The sequence below is a fragment of the Marmota marmota genome, unplaced genomic scaffold, assembly GCF_001458135.2.
Source record: "Marmota marmota marmota unplaced genomic scaffold, marMar, whole genome shotgun sequence".
Taxonomy (NCBI): Eukaryota; Metazoa; Chordata; class Mammalia; order Rodentia; family Sciuridae; genus Marmota; species Marmota marmota.
Window position 1 is genome coordinate 6998505 of NW_026000153.1, and position 16938 is coordinate 7015442.

At 38.2% G+C, this 16938-nt stretch overlaps 2 protein-coding genes and 1 long non-coding RNA gene across 3 annotated transcripts in view; 1 reads left to right on the plus strand and 2 right to left on the minus strand.

The window, feature by feature from the left end:
* Positions 1 to 324: 324 nt before the first annotated feature.
* On the minus strand, positions 325 to 2127 carry LOC107146270 (NADH dehydrogenase [ubiquinone] 1 alpha subcomplex subunit 1-like). The gene has a single exon (XM_048786413.1). It carries the CDS (start codon positions 1251 to 1253, stop codon positions 1047 to 1049), a length of 207 nt encoding a protein of 68 aa, XP_048642370.1. The 5' UTR covers positions 1254 to 2127; the 3' UTR covers positions 325 to 1046.
* Positions 2128 to 6997: 4870 nt separating this feature from the next.
* Positions 6998 to 16938, minus strand: part of Nod1 (nucleotide binding oligomerization domain containing 1) — a 62514-nt gene continuing 52573 nt past the window's right edge. Inside the window, exon 13 of the mRNA XM_015490187.2 lies at positions 6998 to 12400. Within this exon, the coding sequence (XP_015345673.1) occupies positions 12328 to 12400 (73 nt within the window). The 3' untranslated portion in view covers positions 6998 to 12327. The remainder of the gene's footprint in view (positions 12401 to 16938) is intronic.
* LOC107146144 lies at positions 12321 to 16019 on the plus strand. The gene is made up of 2 exons (XR_001503995.2): positions 12321 to 12783; positions 13398 to 16019. It is a non-coding gene; the product is annotated as an uncharacterized LOC107146144 (long non-coding RNA).

Below are 16938 nucleotides of genomic sequence, written 5' to 3' on the forward strand. Positions count from 1 at the left end.
GGTGATTGATGGGGGGTGCCAAAGTACAGCAAATAAGATTAGCAACTAAGCAAAAGAATAAAAAAGAACTTGGGAATAGGAAAAGGAAAGACAGTGGAATGAATCTGACATAGTTTTCCTGTGTACATATATAAAAACAACATCGTGGATCCCACCGTCTTGTACATCCATAAGAAGAGGATCCTAACTGGAACAAAATACATTCTGTACTTGTATGTTTATATCAAAATGGATTCTGCTGTCGAGTATAACTAAAAAGAACTAATAAATCAGAAAAAAAAACAAGAACAACAACAACAAACAGAGCCTTGAGAAAATTACTCTTGATTACTCTTATTCTTCCATGTTAGGTAGAAAGTGTCCATATTTTGTCACCATCTCTTCCAGGTCTTGAATTAGCAGTCTCCATCAGAGGACATCTCCTCCTAGAAAACTTTTAAGATTCAAGTGTCTAAGATCTCCTTAAAAGGCGCATTGCATCAAGACTCATAGGTAGTTTTTCTAATACTAAATCACTTTTTTCTAATGATTTGTCAGTTATTGTTATTTTATAATTGGAAAATAATGATGGTTTTAGGTTAAAATTTGGAAATACCAAATAAATTTAACCATTTCTATTCTACTGTTTACAAGATTCAGAAGCAAATAACCTTTTGGCCATTCTAGGATACTCAAAAGAGAGTATAGCAGTTTTACTCTCAATTGGAAAAGGCAAATTAAAGAAGAGTTGACAAGGAAACAAAATATGAAGTGTTATTTAAAAGCAAGAAATCTTTACATATTGATACTGTAAAAAGGTCAGCAAAAGTACGTGGTGATGATTATAGGAAATTTAGTTTTTCAAAAACAAGGAACTTTGCTTCAAGAGTGTGCCAAAAGTATGGGGATCTCACCATATTTTTTTCTTTTTCATTTTATTGTGGTTTTAACTTTATTTTGAACATGTATTATGTAACACACTGCATGCTGCATAATATATCAAGTAGCCTTCTAGCAGGGGTAGATGACCATACTGAGTTTTTTTCATCAATCAAGAAAATGCTTCCTTAATCCGTGTTCTCCAAACCCTTTGATTTATAATAACGATTAACTCCAAATATATGTCTTTCCATCAAATTCCATTTATAGGGAAAATGGGCAACCCTTTTTTCCTTGCCCCCCTTAGCAAACCTATGGATGTAGACAGTGGCCACTCCCAGGAAAATAAAACACATGCCCATTATACTGACTCCTAGAAGAATTTCAAACCACATTTTGTCAAGGTTATTTAAACCAAATCCCTATCCCTTAGGCTCCTTATAGGTGACTGGTTTTGGCTCCTTTCCCAGTCACCATATTTTATTTTCAAAAATAACGTTTATCTGAATACAGAAGGAGTTGGGTCATTTTATAGAAAGAAAACTCTAATTTGACTTTGTAATCCAAATAATGACTTACTGTGAAGAATTTGCCCTTTATTAATATACTTTCTAAAGCCTTTCTAAATATTTGTTTAGGTATACATAAATTGTAATAAATTTAAAATTAAATTTAAAATAATTACCTTTATGAACATATTAAATAAGCCAACATACATTATACTGAATTTATCATCATAATGAGATGAACAGCTCCCTTAATAAACCAGTAAACACTTCCATTGTGTGTGTAAGGTAAGTGCTCTATCACTGAACTATATACACGAGGTCCTCACATTCATTATCTCATATGTATGAGATGTATTACTTTGTAACTGTATTCTGGTGTGGTCTCAACCATTTTATTAATTTTTACCTTAACCAAAATAACCTATTTCTTTTCAACAGAGAGAACTGGTATATATAACACCAGAAACTAAATTTTTTCTTCCATGACTATACATTTTATATCATTTATAGATTTTAAATTCAAAAAATATTATCAAAGACATTTGGACTTGATTACTCTTTAGTCATTCTACAGTGTATAAAAATAGAAGACAAGGTTAAAGCCATGTTGAGTGACCATTGTTTTATATCTTAGAAATTGTCAGAGTATCTAAATACTGTTTATTAATTAAATCTAGTAAATATGAGCCTAAGTTCTTAAAACTGTAGATCTAAAAATTACAATTCATGTTTACACACTTAATCCTTATGATTTGTAGCATAAGAATTTCACATGATTAAATCAAGATCCATAATCCAAGTTTTAGAGAATTTAAATCCTAAAAAAACTAAATCCAAGTCTTGTACAGACGAGCACTTTGTACTGACATTTTACATGATGGTAAAAACAGTGTGTCAGCACTGTTGTTTTTAAACTAAATTCATTTCAATTTGTCTAAAGGGATATCATCAGGAGTATTACCTGGATTATTCTCTAATAAAACTCTCTGATGTTTATATTCAACAGACCTCCATATTCTTAAACCAAAAATTTAAATCACATCAAAAGTTTCTAGTTTTCCTGCCTTTCATATCTTACAACATAGTAACCAAGGCCGTTATTCTAGCTCATGGCTAACTTTTTTCTCTTCTGTTACTTTTAGCAAGAAAAAATTTTTAAAAGCCAATATGAGTAAAGCTTAAGAAACTTAAAAAATCATTTGAATTTTATCTGGACTGGATAAGTATGTAAATAACACCTGAGTGCTTTTTTTGATTAATTCATAAAATTTTGCCAAGAATAGAGGAAAGGGAAGGAGAGGAAAGGGGGGAAATGAGAAAGAGGAAAGGGTAAATGAGAAAGAGCAAATGAGAAATGAGAAAGAGCACAAGGCAAATCAGACTGGTGAAAGCTGATCTATCACCTCATAATTTTATAATTATAAAAAATAGAATTTTGCACTTACAAAAACAGTTGTAGGATTTTATAGTACTATTCATGTCAGTTTGAAGAGTTTTTCCTCCATCACTAAAGAGGATCCCTCTTGGGCTAAGGAAATTGTAATTTGAATCCTAAAGCCTATCATCGGGCCCCATTACTGTCGTTTAGAGGCTTCTACTTCTTTTGCTTTTTAGATAAAATAAATAATTTTTCAGTGATTATTATTGTTGTTGTTTGTTTGCAATGTACAATTTTTCATCTCCTGGAGCCAGGAAAAGATGAACTTCTTGAATAGGTTCAAGGAGTTTTGGAATTTATGGGCCAGGGCAGGATTTGAAAAGTCCTTAACATTGGCACAAAATCTGGATATAGCCAGGATTAGATGTTGTATTATAAAATGTTAGGGTCCTCTTCATATGAAAGCTGCAAAAAAAATTTTTTGGTATATAATACATAGATATTTTATTATATAACAGATGGAATTTATGAGAAATCATTGCATCTGTTTTATGATGAAATCAAGTGAGGTGGCTCTTCAGAAGCAATTTTGAGTCTGGTCTCTCTTGTAAGTGAAAAATATTCTTTTTATTCTCTAATTTATTTAATACCTTGTTGTGTGTCTTCCAGTAATCTTTTTCTGGGTGCCTAGCATGACATACACTTTGTGTTCTTGCAGGGAGTATCAGTATGAAAAGAACAGCCCAGGCTACAAAGGACTCTTCTTTGAAGCAATCCCTAGAAAATGGAACTCATCAAGATTCCTCTTATAAGTAAAAGGCAAACACACCATAAGGCAGTGGACCTCAGGAAGCCCCCCTTAAATAAATATGAGGAATTTAGCTGCTTCTCTGGGGGGGAGTGATGGGAAATGGAGAGTAACAGCAAAGTCACGAAGTTCTGGAAAACTGCTTTAGAAAGCTGCAATTTTAAGAGACTTTGCTTTAGTATGCTTATTTCCAATGATGAGGGAGGAGGAGGGAAGAGAAAGGAGAGCTACAAATAGGAAAGTGTGGAATAGGTTTAGGCAGAAATGTAAGACAGAGTTGATGTTTTTCATAGTTTATTATCAGCATAGATAACAGAATCTTATACCAATTTTTTTCATTTTTTAAAAATATAATTTTAGGGCTGGGGCTGTGGCTCAGTGGTAGAGCATTGCCTAGCTTGTGTGAGGCACTGGGTTCGATTCTCAGCAATACATATAAATAAATATGAACATCTAAAAAAAATTTTAGAAAATAAATTTTATAGTCACAAGGAATTGTAAAAAGTAGCAAGAATCCCTATGTACCTTCACCCAGAATTCCTAAACCCTCTAATAGTAAAATCTTATATAACCTATATATAACCTCTACATTATCAATACCAAGAAACTGACATTTGTATGATACTGCCTACTAACCTGGAGATGCATTTGAATTTTATCAATTACTTGTTTTCTCTCTACATATCATTCAGTGAAATTTAATCACATATATAGATGCATGTAACTACCACAGTAATCCTGAACAAAATGATTTAATCATCACAAAGAAGCACTCAGGCTCCATTTTATAATCATAACCCTCTCTACAAATGTAACCCCTGCCTGGCAACCACTGATCTGTTCTCCATAACCACAATTTTGTCTTTTCAATAGATATATAAGTGGAATCACACAATGCACATAACCTTTTTGGATTGGCTTCTTTTTGCTCAGGCTAACAACCTTGAAATTCTTTCAATGTGTTGCATGTAGCAATGGTTTGTTCTTTTTTTACTACCAAATAGTATTTTAGTGTGCGGATAAACCACAGCTTATCCATTCACTTATTAAAGGACTTTTGGGTTATTTCAAGTTGTCAGCTATTCAAAGAAAGTTGCTATAAATATTTATGTGTAGATTCTTGTGTCGATACATGTTCTCATTTCTGTAAATATCCAGGAGTACAATTTCTGAGTCTTACTGTCTACATTTAACTTTATAAAAAAAAAACAAAAACTGTCAAACTCTTTTTCAGAGCATTGTTTTATATTCCCACTTATGGTGTGTGAGAGATCTAGCTGCTTTATGTTCTTATCAGGAGTTGTTATTTGTTTGTTTTTTCCATGTCATTCTAATAGGTGTTTATATCATCATGACTTTAATTTGTATTTTTTCAGTAGTTAATGGTATTGAACATCATTTCATGTGCTTAACATTGAACATTTGAATAATCTCTTTGGTGAAGTGTTTAAGTCTTTTTGCACATTTTCTAATTGGACTTTTTATTTATTTTTTTTTACTGTTGCTTTTAGAGATTTTTAAATTCTGAATATAAGTCTCCTGTCAGAATTATGAATCACAAATATTATCTCCCAGTCTGCACCTTGTATTTCATACTCTTAACAGGATCTTTCTTAGCAAAATGATTTGGTTTGATAAAGTCCAACTTATTGGTAGTTTTCTTTTATGAATCATGATTTGGGCATTATGTCTAAGAACTCCACCTAGCCTTGGGTCATAAAAATTCTCTGTAGTGTTATCTTTTAAAAGTTTGATGGCTTTACTCTTCACATTTGGATAAAATTTAATCATATATAGAGATGCATGTAATTACCACAGTAATCCTGAACAAAATGAGTGGATTTTTGCTTTCAAATGTGAGGTTTAGGTCAAGGTTCATTTTTAGCTAAGGATATCATTCTTCTAACACTATTTTTTGAAAAAAAAAAAATCCTTTCTCCTTTGAATTGCTTTTGCCTTTTTGTCAAAATCCATTGACTTTACTTACGTGAATTTACTTATGTCCTATTCCACTGACGTGTATCTGTCCCTCTACCAGGTACCTAATTGTCTTGATTTCTATAGAGAGAGAGCAGTAATTTTGAAACTGGGCAGTGTGATTTTACTGATTTTCTTACATTTCTGTGTAAATTTAAAAATAGTTCTCTTATCTACAAAAAAATATTTTAGATAAAATTTCATTAAGCCAATGAATTAGTTTGGGGAGAATTAACATCTTCAGTCTGTGAATCATAAGCACACACTGTTCTCTATTTATTTCAGTCTTTTAAAAACTTTTTCATGAGAGGTTTCTAGTTTTCTTCATACAAATCCTGCAGTAGTTTGTTAGATTTAGACTGAAGAAAAATTTGGGGATCAATTGTAAATAGTATCATGTTTTTTAAAAAATATTTTTTTTAGTTGTACATGGACACAATATATTTATTTATTTATTTTTATGTGGTGCTGAGGATCAAACCTAGGGCCTCACACCTGAGAGGCAAGGGCTCTACCACTGAGCTACAGCCCCACCCCTAGTGTCGTGTTTTTAATTAGAGTTTTGACATATTCAGTGCCAGTCCACAGAAGTAAGATTGATTTTTGTGTATGAACTTTGCAACCCTGCCCTCCAAACCCTTCTTTTTTTTTGTTAGAGAGAGAGAGAGAGAGATTTTTTTTAAATATTTTATTTTTTTAGTTTTCGGCAAACACAACATCTTTGTTTGTATGTGGTGCTGAGGATCAAACCCGGGCCGCACGCATGCCAGGTGAGCGCACTACCGCTTGAGCCACATCCCCAGCCCCAAACCCTTCTTATAAGTTGTTTTCTTCTTCTTTCTGGAAGACGTGGTTTTAAATTGCTTATTTATTATTTTGTTTGAGACAATTCAGCAGTAAAACAATCTGGGCCCTAGAGACTTCCTTATCAAAAATTATCAAAAATTTTTAAGCCATTAATTCAGTTTCTTTAGTGGTTATGACTTCAAGTTATCTGTTTCGTCTTGGGTGAGTTTTGATAGTTCATAGATTTTAAGGAGTTGGTATTTCTGTTCAGTTGTCAAATTTACATGCAGAGTGGTTTATATAGTTCTTTATTATCCTTACAATGTCTGCTGGATCTATAATAATCTCCCCTTTCATTCGTGGCATTGGTAATTCCTATCTTTCTTTTTCTTACCTGTCTCTCTTGTCACTCTCACCGTCTTTAGTCAATATTAGTTTGTCAATTGTATTGACATATCAAAGAATAAGCTTTTGTTTTGATTGATTTTTCTCTATTCTCTATTCGTCTAATTTCAACTTATTATTTCTATTCTTTTTTATTTTTATTTTTTATTTTATTTCTTCTGGTAGCTTTGGGCTTACTTTGCTTTTTTTTTTTTTTTCCTAATTCCTTGAGATGGGAACTTTGTTATAGATTTGACACCATTTTTTTTCCTTTCCTTTTTTAAAAAAAAAAAAAAAAAAAAAACACTGGAGTTGGAACCCAAGGCCTCATATATGTGCATTGTAAGCATATGCTGTGCCACTGAGCTATACCCTTAGCCCCTTTCTTTCTAAGTATTTAATGCTGTAAATATCTCTGCAAGCGTTGCTTTAGCTTCACATCAGTCACTTTATATATATTGTATTTTCATTCACTTCAGTATATTTTTTAATTTCTTTTGAAACTTCATTTTTGGCAACTGCATTATTTAAAAATGTGTTGCTTATCATTTTCCACTGTTTTGAGATTCTTTGGGTATCTTTCTGTACACACACACACACACACATTTCATAATGGAACCAACTAGAAATCAATAAGTGTGTGTGTGCAAGTATATATATATATATATGAAATTTGTGAAGGTTTTTTTATGACCCTGAGTAGGATCTGGTCTATCCTTGGTATCTATTAGTTTTCCTTACTAAGTAGTCTGTCCTGGAAATAACATATATGCCTTCTACCTACATTCCATTGTAAGACTAATATCATTTGGCCACACCTAACTGCACAAGAGAGCAGGAAATAGATTCTACTTTTGTGCCAGAAGGAACTGTGAATCAGGGTCAGCAATTACAGAACACTCTTGGCTGTTTCATTTATATCTTTTGATTTCTGTTTTTCCCATTCTCAAATCTTATAGATATGCTAGCATATTTAATAATATATGTCCTTCTGCTCTATCTTCTATAAATTTATGTTTTTATAAATATTTGAAAAATATGTAGGATTTTTTAAATATGTTTCAAAGTATATGTTGCTGCATATCATTCTAATTATTAATTTTTCACTATTGTATTTTGGAGATAGTTACGGTGCTGTAGGTAAATCTAATTTATCTTTTCTTACCACTTCAAAAATATTTCCCTTTATTCATTTTTATTTAGTATATTTTATTTATCCTGTTTACAAAATCAAAAGTTTTACTAATGATGTTATATTTAGTTTTCCAATTATTTTTGCAGCAATAACAAAGAACTGCTAATTTAGCAGCTTAAATGGCAATAATATTTTTTTCACAAATCTGTATTTGAGCTGGGGTTGTCAGGGTCAGCTCCTCTCTGCTCCATGCAGTATCAGCCAGAGTCAGTGGAGACGCAGCAGATTTAACCCAGGGGAACTTTTAACAGCTGCTTTTAAATTTTATCTTGAAACCATCTGACTAAATTGCTGAGGGTCTCATTGTATCACCCAGGTTGTCCTTGGAACTTGAGATCCAAGGCATGTGCCACTGTGCCTGGCTCAAATTCATCTTTCTAAAGTATATTAAGTACCCTCTCACCTGCCATCTCAGTCACATTTTAGAAAGTTTTTCATGCTCCCTAAGGTTAGGGAGAGCTGAAGTGGTGCCAAGAAGATAGGGAAGAGGCTGATCTTTATCACATCCCTTACCATCACTCCTTCTCCAAAATTCTATGCTTAAGTCCTTCATTTCCTATCAGAAATTATCATGGACTTGTGTTGAACTGTGGTGGTTCAGAATTCAGGGCCCTTTTCTTCTGAGAGAACCTAGCCCTGTGAGTCGTCTTGCAGTGGGGTGTGGGGGATAACACCCCAATTCCTACTGTGGAAAACAAAGGGCCTACGCCCTCCCTTGCCCTATTTCCTGGCAGCTGTGGCATGGCCTGTGACTAAACTTGCTCAGTTGGATGTGTTTGCTCAGAGCTTTGAATATGGGTAAAGATAAAAGTACTATCAGGAGTCCTGGTCATGTTGATTGTGCCACTTTTTAAGCCTTCCAGAACAGTCTTGATTCCTGCCCATTTTCCATATTGATCTTCTAGCCTCCAGGTTATAGGGAAAATTTTTTATGAATTTAAAGGATTCATCCTATAAAATTCCCCCTTTGCCTAAGATACTCAAAGGAAGATTCTATTATTTGCAAACAGGAAAGTCCTAACTGAGAGCACTAATATTCCAGGTGGACTCCGATGCTGATTGAAGCCCCAACCACAGAATACAAAAACTGGCTCTCAAGACCTCTGTATTCAATGTCAGAATCCAGAACTGCCACCTTCCAGAACTGTCCATTAGCCACTATCTACTCTGCCTCAACTATAAGAGCAACTCAGCGGTTGCCTCAAGGCCCCCAACCCAATCTCCATACATTAGCCAAAGCATCTTTGGAAATATAAACCTGATGTCACCACATTCCTCTGCTGAAACCTTGCAGTGGCTTCACTGACTCTCAAAGACCAAAACCCTTAAACTTTTTAAACTTTTACCCATAATAAGAAACACAACTTATATTGAGACTCAGTATAATTGGCACATATTTTATATAGAAAAGTGTTACAAAACAATACTTATGCTTTATTAACAAGTTAGTGTCTTTCTGGCTCTAGATCCATATTGCTTCTCAAAGCTACTCTCTGATGAACTCTGACATTCTGCTTCACCTTTAAAAACAGAAATCAGGGTTATACCAAAACAACCCCCTAGCAGGTCACGACCTATAGTCTAAGAAATCCTGGCCTGTCCAGGAATGGGCCCCTACCTTGTTCTTCCCAGCCATGCCCATGCTGTGCTCCTCCTCCTGAACCATGCTCCTTTGCAGTGGCCAGGCTTTCAGCAACCACAGGGCCTTTCCCAGGCTGTTTTGACTACTGAATCTCTCACCTTCCTCCCCTCATATCATATTCCCTGTTCTGGGGGCAATGAATGTACCTTATGATAGACCCTCTGAGTCCTCATCATGGTTGTAATTTGATATTTATGGCTGACTGATGATTTGAATAAATACTTGCATCTTCCCCAGTAGACTGGACATGGTAGGAGGGCAGGGTCCCTGTGTTTTAGCTCACTGTTGGGAGAGGTAGTCTGCCTGCGTCTTGAGCATCCTTGCACCTTGTTGCTGGCTATGTGGACAATTGTTGGCCCTGACTACTCTTCCCAGGCTGTTTCCCAGCAGATATTATGTTGATCATAGATATCTTGAGGTCTGAACTATCATCTTCCTCCAGGAGAGACAGCAGACTTGCTTGCTGCTTTCTGTAACATATCAGGGTCCCCATGCTCAGTGTTCTTCTGCAAAGCCACTATATATGTATGTGTAGCATCCACCTGGACCCCACCATACTATCCCTGTGGGGATAAGGAGCATGGAAAATGTGCAGACCTGCCGGTGCTCATGCTGTCTACTGTCCTGTCACAGTTCTACGCCTCTGACCTAGGAGGCTGCGTCTGTGTCAGCATCCATGAACCAATAACAGTCTAACTTACTAACTTGTAAACAGGTTAAAAAGTTCCAGACATAACCCTAGCCATTATTCTCCTAACAGCACACACTATCTGGCAGAAAGTAGATATTCAGTATTTATGTGTAAGATGAATACATGGATAGATGGACTTTCTCAACTCATACTTAAGACATTGCAGGGATCAAACCTTTCCAGAAATGCCAACCACGTTCTGGAATCCTTCTGAGATTGCACAGATGACAGTTGAGGGGGGACACAAAGATTTGTCCTTAAGTCTCTGCATTTATGTGCCTAATTAGAACTTTTTTGTTCAACCAGCCCTTATTCTGATACGTAAAGTATTTAAAGGGGTAAGCTCATCAGATAGCTGTACTTCCTGAATTACTTGACTTGGTCTAATGTTCTAATGTCGAGCTGAACTTGGTGGTGATGTTTAGGGAGGGCTGATGAAGGAGGTTGGCAGCCTGGGGCAGGCAGAAGCTTGGGTTCTATTGCAAAAGGGGAATTCTAGACATATCTGGGTGTCTTGAAGGGGGCTGGAGAGTAGGGGATCCAGGAAGTGAGAAAGAGAAGTGGGACAGCAGCAAAGGCAAATGTGGCCTCAAGTCCTGCCCACTGGCTGGTGGCAGGAGTTAGGGACACATCTCGAAAATTCTTCTCTGAGGCTGCATGGGCTAGAGTGCTTCAGATGACAGCTGTCCAGAGGGATTGTTCCCCTTTTGCAAACAGCATTTTTTTTTTACGACATAAGCAAAGTTTTTGCACTTAGATTACAGCTACCTTCAGGACAGATAAAAGAAGGAAAAGAAAGCAAGAGAATGTAAAATTTAAAGCCATTAAGGCTTATTAAATTAAAAGTTGAATAATGTATGGAAAGGCAGATAGCTCTTTGGGATTCTTGGAGATGGTAGGATAAGAAGAACCTTCAGGTTTGGACTGGATCAAGTGTTCTCACCAAGGAGATACCACCCCTGAGGAGGCAGAAATGGGTTCTTAAGAGACAAAAAAGAACTTAGATGTTCCATGGTTGTGGCCCTTTGGAGGATAAAGAGATATACAGTGTTTCTATGTATTAAAATGTACTGGAGGAGGGGGATTAGAAAAGTATCTTTAATAGTCTTTGCGGGGGTGATAAGGAAAAAGTTGAAAACACTTGACTTCCTGAATCAAATGGAAGGCTTTTGTTGACCACCAGTGGGTCCTTCTGGAAAATGAAACAAGTGCGTTATTTCAGCAGAAGGAAAAAGATCCCCCCTCCCCTACTTCTCTTTCCAATACTGAGATTTGAACCCAGGGATGTTTTAGCCTGAGTTACATCCCCAGGCCTTTTTATTTTCAGTCTCACTCCGGTGCTGAGGCTAGCTTTGAATTTGTGATCCTCCTGCCTCAGCCTTCTCCTGAGTCTCTGGGATTACAGGCACATGCCACCATGCCCTGTGTGGAAAAAGATCTTACACATCACCTAGAGGACATTGTGTTGGAAATCTAAATGCAGCAGTGGGCAACTGGGATGCTCCACATGGTTGCTCAGTAGGTGATAAGCTTACTGACCCCATAAAACTTCACTGTGCCCAGACTGCCAGGCTGATGGCCTCACACACACTGGAAGCCCCCTAGACACAGCAAGAGGAAGACTTGATATAGAAGTCAAGATTCTAGAAATTAACCCACCTACTTCCTACCCTCCCATTTGTTCTGTTTCTCTTCTGCCTGTCCTCTCTAGCTCTGGTTTTTGCTACAGGCAGGAAAATCAGTAGCAATGTTCATGAGTGAGTAAGAAGAATGCCAGAAAGACAGCCGTGTCCTGATAGGAAAGAAAGAACCTTCAGCCAAATCATTTCAGTGTGGAAAGCCAGATCATCTACTCTACTCTCTGTGAAATCAAATCATAATGCAAACCAAGCTTTTGGCTTTCCTAATCCATGCTGCTTTATCCATGTTCACCTAGATGCGTGGTTCCCTTACAAAACAAAAGTGAAGACAGTTTCAAAAGTGGGCAATGTATTGTTCTAATCCCTTAGGTAGGTATTCAACCTTGAATATGGCTTCTGGTCTCTGGGCTTAAAAGTCTGGACTTTGCCATTTGAAACGGTGATGTCGTCTTGGTGCTCTTAGGGTTGTGAAAGATGGTCCACTATATCTCCTCTTATCGCCAGCCTTATCCTAATTCCCACTAAGGCAATGCTGGAAAGAAAAAAATTTAATTGGGTAACAAGAATTTCCACTTTGGAAGCCATAACTACATATAGGTACTGTTTTTAAGAGCTTTGTATTAATTTTTTTTAGTACCAGGGACTGAGTACTACCACTGAGCTACATCCCTGGCCTTTCTTATTTATATTTATTATTATTTATATTATATTTTATTTTGAAACAGGGTCTCACTATGTTGCCCAGGCTGGCCTCAAACTTGTGTTCCTCCTGCTTCAGTCTCCCAAACAGCTGGAATTACAGGTGTATGCTACTGTGCCTGGATTAATTAATTCATTTATTCATAAACAACCCTACAAGGGGAACACTATTTTATCAACCCTATGATACAGAGAGGGAATTCGGGTACAGAAAAGGTGAGTCATTTGTCCAAGGTCACACTGCTACTAGTAGCATTAGGATTTGAACCCAAACCTTTGGTCCCTGGAGAACTTGCCAAATGCTCATTTAATGTATCCTTGGCCAACTCTCTGCACTTGTGGACATCTTTGAATTCATGGATGAATGGGCTTAAGATAATATTGCTCTTAGCACAATGTACTTGGGTTTGAGTCTTAATTAAATATAGTAATGTGCCAGGCCCCATGCACTGTTGACTCTTTGGGCCACTTTTATATAATGAATGAATTAATGGAGCATGCTGCCCTCTTGTGATGAAAATCACCCCCATGTGTCACCCCCATGTGACCTGTAGCTTTCTTGAATGCACATACTTCCTTCCTTTGGTCCAGTCTTGGGGCTGGGGATTGGGGATGTGCGACTATACATGAAGCTGTTGACTCTGTAGAGTCAAAACTCTTAACCTGCCATTCTCCAGGATGCTCCTAACCTAGGACTATCAGTGAGGTTCACAGATATGACAGAGTCCTGTTGCTTTTAACATCGTCAACATAGGAGAAAAATAAGAGGTTTTTTTCTGTGGAAATGCCAGGAACACAAAAAAGACCTCATATCATTTTGCTTGGCCTAGATTGGAACCACGTTTAACAGACTTGGCAGAAAGACGATCAGTTGCAAAGTGAACTGAAGGTTGCAAATCTATCAGAACAGAGGCACAATAAAACCAGCCAGAAGGCACGTGTTTGTGTTCCAGCTCCACCAAGAATAAGTGTCTGACCTTGGGCGAGTTGCTTTTTTCTCTGATACCAGTTTCCAGGTGGGTAGAGTGAGGGGTTGAACTAAGTGATCTGGAGATCTTAGATGGGCCAGGTGCGGCATTCCACATTTGCTGAGCCCCCTTCCCAGAAGGTTTTCCTCTTTGCCTTTTTTCTTTTAATTTTTGTACACATCCTGTTTAATAAGATACATATTCATGTTACTAGTCCTCAGTTTCCTCATTCGTGAAATAATTTCTACATTACAAGGCTATGGGAGGAAGTAGTTTCCATCAGACCTGATATTGCAGGGCTGAGTCAGGCCAGGTTTGTTTAGGCAAAGCAAGCACACAAGCACACGTCATCCAGGAAAACTGACTTTGAATGTCTTAACACATGCACATTAGTCATCACCTTGTACACTACCACCTAAATAGATGGCAATTTGTGGGCTTTTTAATTCTTTCCTTCAGCTATATTTGTTGGTATTGTGAGTCTTGGACACACATGTCCCTGTGCAGGCAGAGCCTGGACATTGTCTCTGCTGAATTGCAGGGGCAGGGAGTTTTATTCCTCCTTAGAGGAGACACTGATGGTTACATTGTTCTCTTTCACCTGTATATCTAAACGTTTTTTTAATCCCTAACAGTTTAAAAAGGAAATGAAATTTCATAGCAAGATATTTTAGCCTCAGTAATCCCACTGTGAAGAAATAACCATAAAGTTTTTAATTCTACCAAACAGTGTCTATAATAATCACAGCCAATCCAGAAACATGAATGTCTTAACAATTGGAACATAATAAGCAAATTCTCAAACTCATAGACTACTAATGATAATTTTAAAGACTATGGTAATGATGTGGGAAAATGTTTGATTAAGAACTGCAAATGGGCACTGGAATTATACCTATGAAAAACGATGTTCAGACAAAGCACAGGAGATGATATGTAAAAACTAAAATAGCTGCTTTGGTAAGCTGATATACACATTTTCAAGGTTCCCTTTAACATTGTGATACCCCTTTTACAACAAAAATAAATGCACTGTGAGACAGAGGGAAAAATCAGGGAAGATTTTTTGAGACATTTTGACTTTTGTTATTGGTTACAAAAAGCACCCCAAGTGGTCTTCAAAACCTTGTGTTTATTTAATCTATTATTTTAAGTCTTTCTTAAATCACAGGTCATTTTTTCAGTGTGTAATGTCTCTAGAAGTCTTCAGTCAGTTGTATGTACAGTTCATTCGGTTTTCAGATGGAGAGAACAGTGCTGGAACAGCCCTGCTCTATAGCTGTGCCACAGGCCTCATGTGGTCACACGAGTCTTGGCCTCCTCATGAACCGAGTCTGCTTTCATTGAAATGCCCCTCCATGGTCATAGTTTTGTCTTTCAGCTCCAAAGCAAGTTTCATCTTGTGTTCTTTTCTTCTTCTCCTCCTCCTCCTCTTGCTCCTCCACACCTGTTTCTCACCCCCTCCTCCTCCATCACATGCTACTTAGAAACAGACATACTGTACCACACCTGGAAAAATGTCTATGATCCCAGTGCTCCTGCCTGGTTCCAGAGCTGAAAGGAAATTGGGATATTGCTCACACCCATGTGCCTGGCTCTGTGCAGTGGTGCTGGCCTCTGCCCTACTATGCAATGAGGACAAGATACCACAAAGCTAGGATACTACAGGAACCTTGATGTCGAATTTTACTTTGAGAACTTCCACTGCCATATTTAGTCTTGTTGGAAAGGTCCCTCTAAGCCTAGGAGTGAGAGGGGAAATGAGAAAGGCTGGTTTTATAGTAACTGGTGGGTACAGAGGAGGAGACCCTCAGCCAGGCACACCAACTACTTTCTAGAACACCTTATTTCATCTTCTCTCAATAACCTCCTGAGTCAGTGCTCTTGGATTCCCATTTTTCACAGAGGATATCAAGATTCCAGCAGACCTAGGCTGGGCCCAAAGCCACGCATCAGGGCAAAAGCAGGCTGGAGCTCCTCGGAGCTAATTACACTTGGACACAGTGACTTTCTATGGCTTTTTAAATTGAGTTCCAAATCAGTGTGAACATGATATAAATGCAGGGATGAAGTACAGAAGCAATAGTTTCTTTCCTCGAATCAGCCAAGGCACACTATGGAAAGGAATGGTCAGTCATATCCCAAGTTCACAGAGCTCACTTTTTATATTTTCTGTTGTCTTTTTCATGATTAGGACAAGCCTGCACACCTGTGCTCAGCTCATCTGTGTGGTGGAGACCCTTTCTGGCAAGCTGGAAACCTGCTTTTGGTTTTATAAAAGGATCAGAATCTACCTTTCACCATGTAGAAGATGGAGGTGTTACAAATAGAACTTCAGACTATGACCACACAAATGGAGTCCCTGAGAGGTTGCGGTCTTGCTAGTCTTTAGAGCAATAATGTTCAGTAGTTGCTGAGTAAATTTTAGACTTTCAAGAGTTTACATTTAGCTGTTTGATAAAATCTGAACTTTGTCCCCAGGAAGTGTGTTTCTTGGTGAGTTTGTAGTCTGAGTCTGCTCTCTGTGTTCCTCATGCCCTTGGCCTTCAGCTCACCTTGAGGATTTCCTTGCCCTTTGCAAGAGGATCTGCTGCCCAGACTGCTGCCTCAGAGGGAGATGACCAGGTGAATATCTGGGTCTGGGGTGGGAGACACACTGGAGGAAGCACCACAGCAGTGCCTTTAAGGGAATCATCACCGTACAGTGGTCTGAGCTACAGGATATCCCCCATAACCTGTTGAATCGCACCCTCCCTAGCAGACTGTGTATGGAGCCAGGCTTGAACCTAGAACACTGTGGCTTTCTAGGAGGGACCCCTTACCCTTCCCATGCTGTCCCCTCATGCCTCAGGACCACCTTGTCCTCCATCCATCAGTGAACAGCCAAGGAAGGTAGTGGACCTGGCAGGACCTACTGTGTGCTGTGGTGAATGCATGAAATTGGGCCACTCCATGTGTCCTGAGCCCAGCCAGCACAAGAGCCCCCCCCCCCGGTCATGGATTCAGAGGCCAGATGGAGCAGCCTCAGATAGTGCCTCCACCTTTTCTTGTCCCTTGGTAGGTGGAGAGGACTGTGCCAGACCACACTTAGGATGCCTCTGGCCTCCCTTCTTCAGGCCTCCCCCTGGAGCACTTTATCCAGAACATTCTCCACAGTGCATTGAGTCAGGCTCACAGCACACCAGGCCAAGTCCCTCCAAACAATCCCAGCCCTAACATTTCAAAATGGTGAGCTTTTTAAATATTTTATTAACAAATGAGGTGGCCAAAGAACAAGTTCTCTTGTGATAACCCCACCCCACCCCACCTCACAGAGCATCCACCATGGTGGGGGTCTAGCACACTTTGCTGGCTGAGTTCTCAGCAGGCTCCTCGAGTCTTCATTCACCCCCCCCCCCCCCCC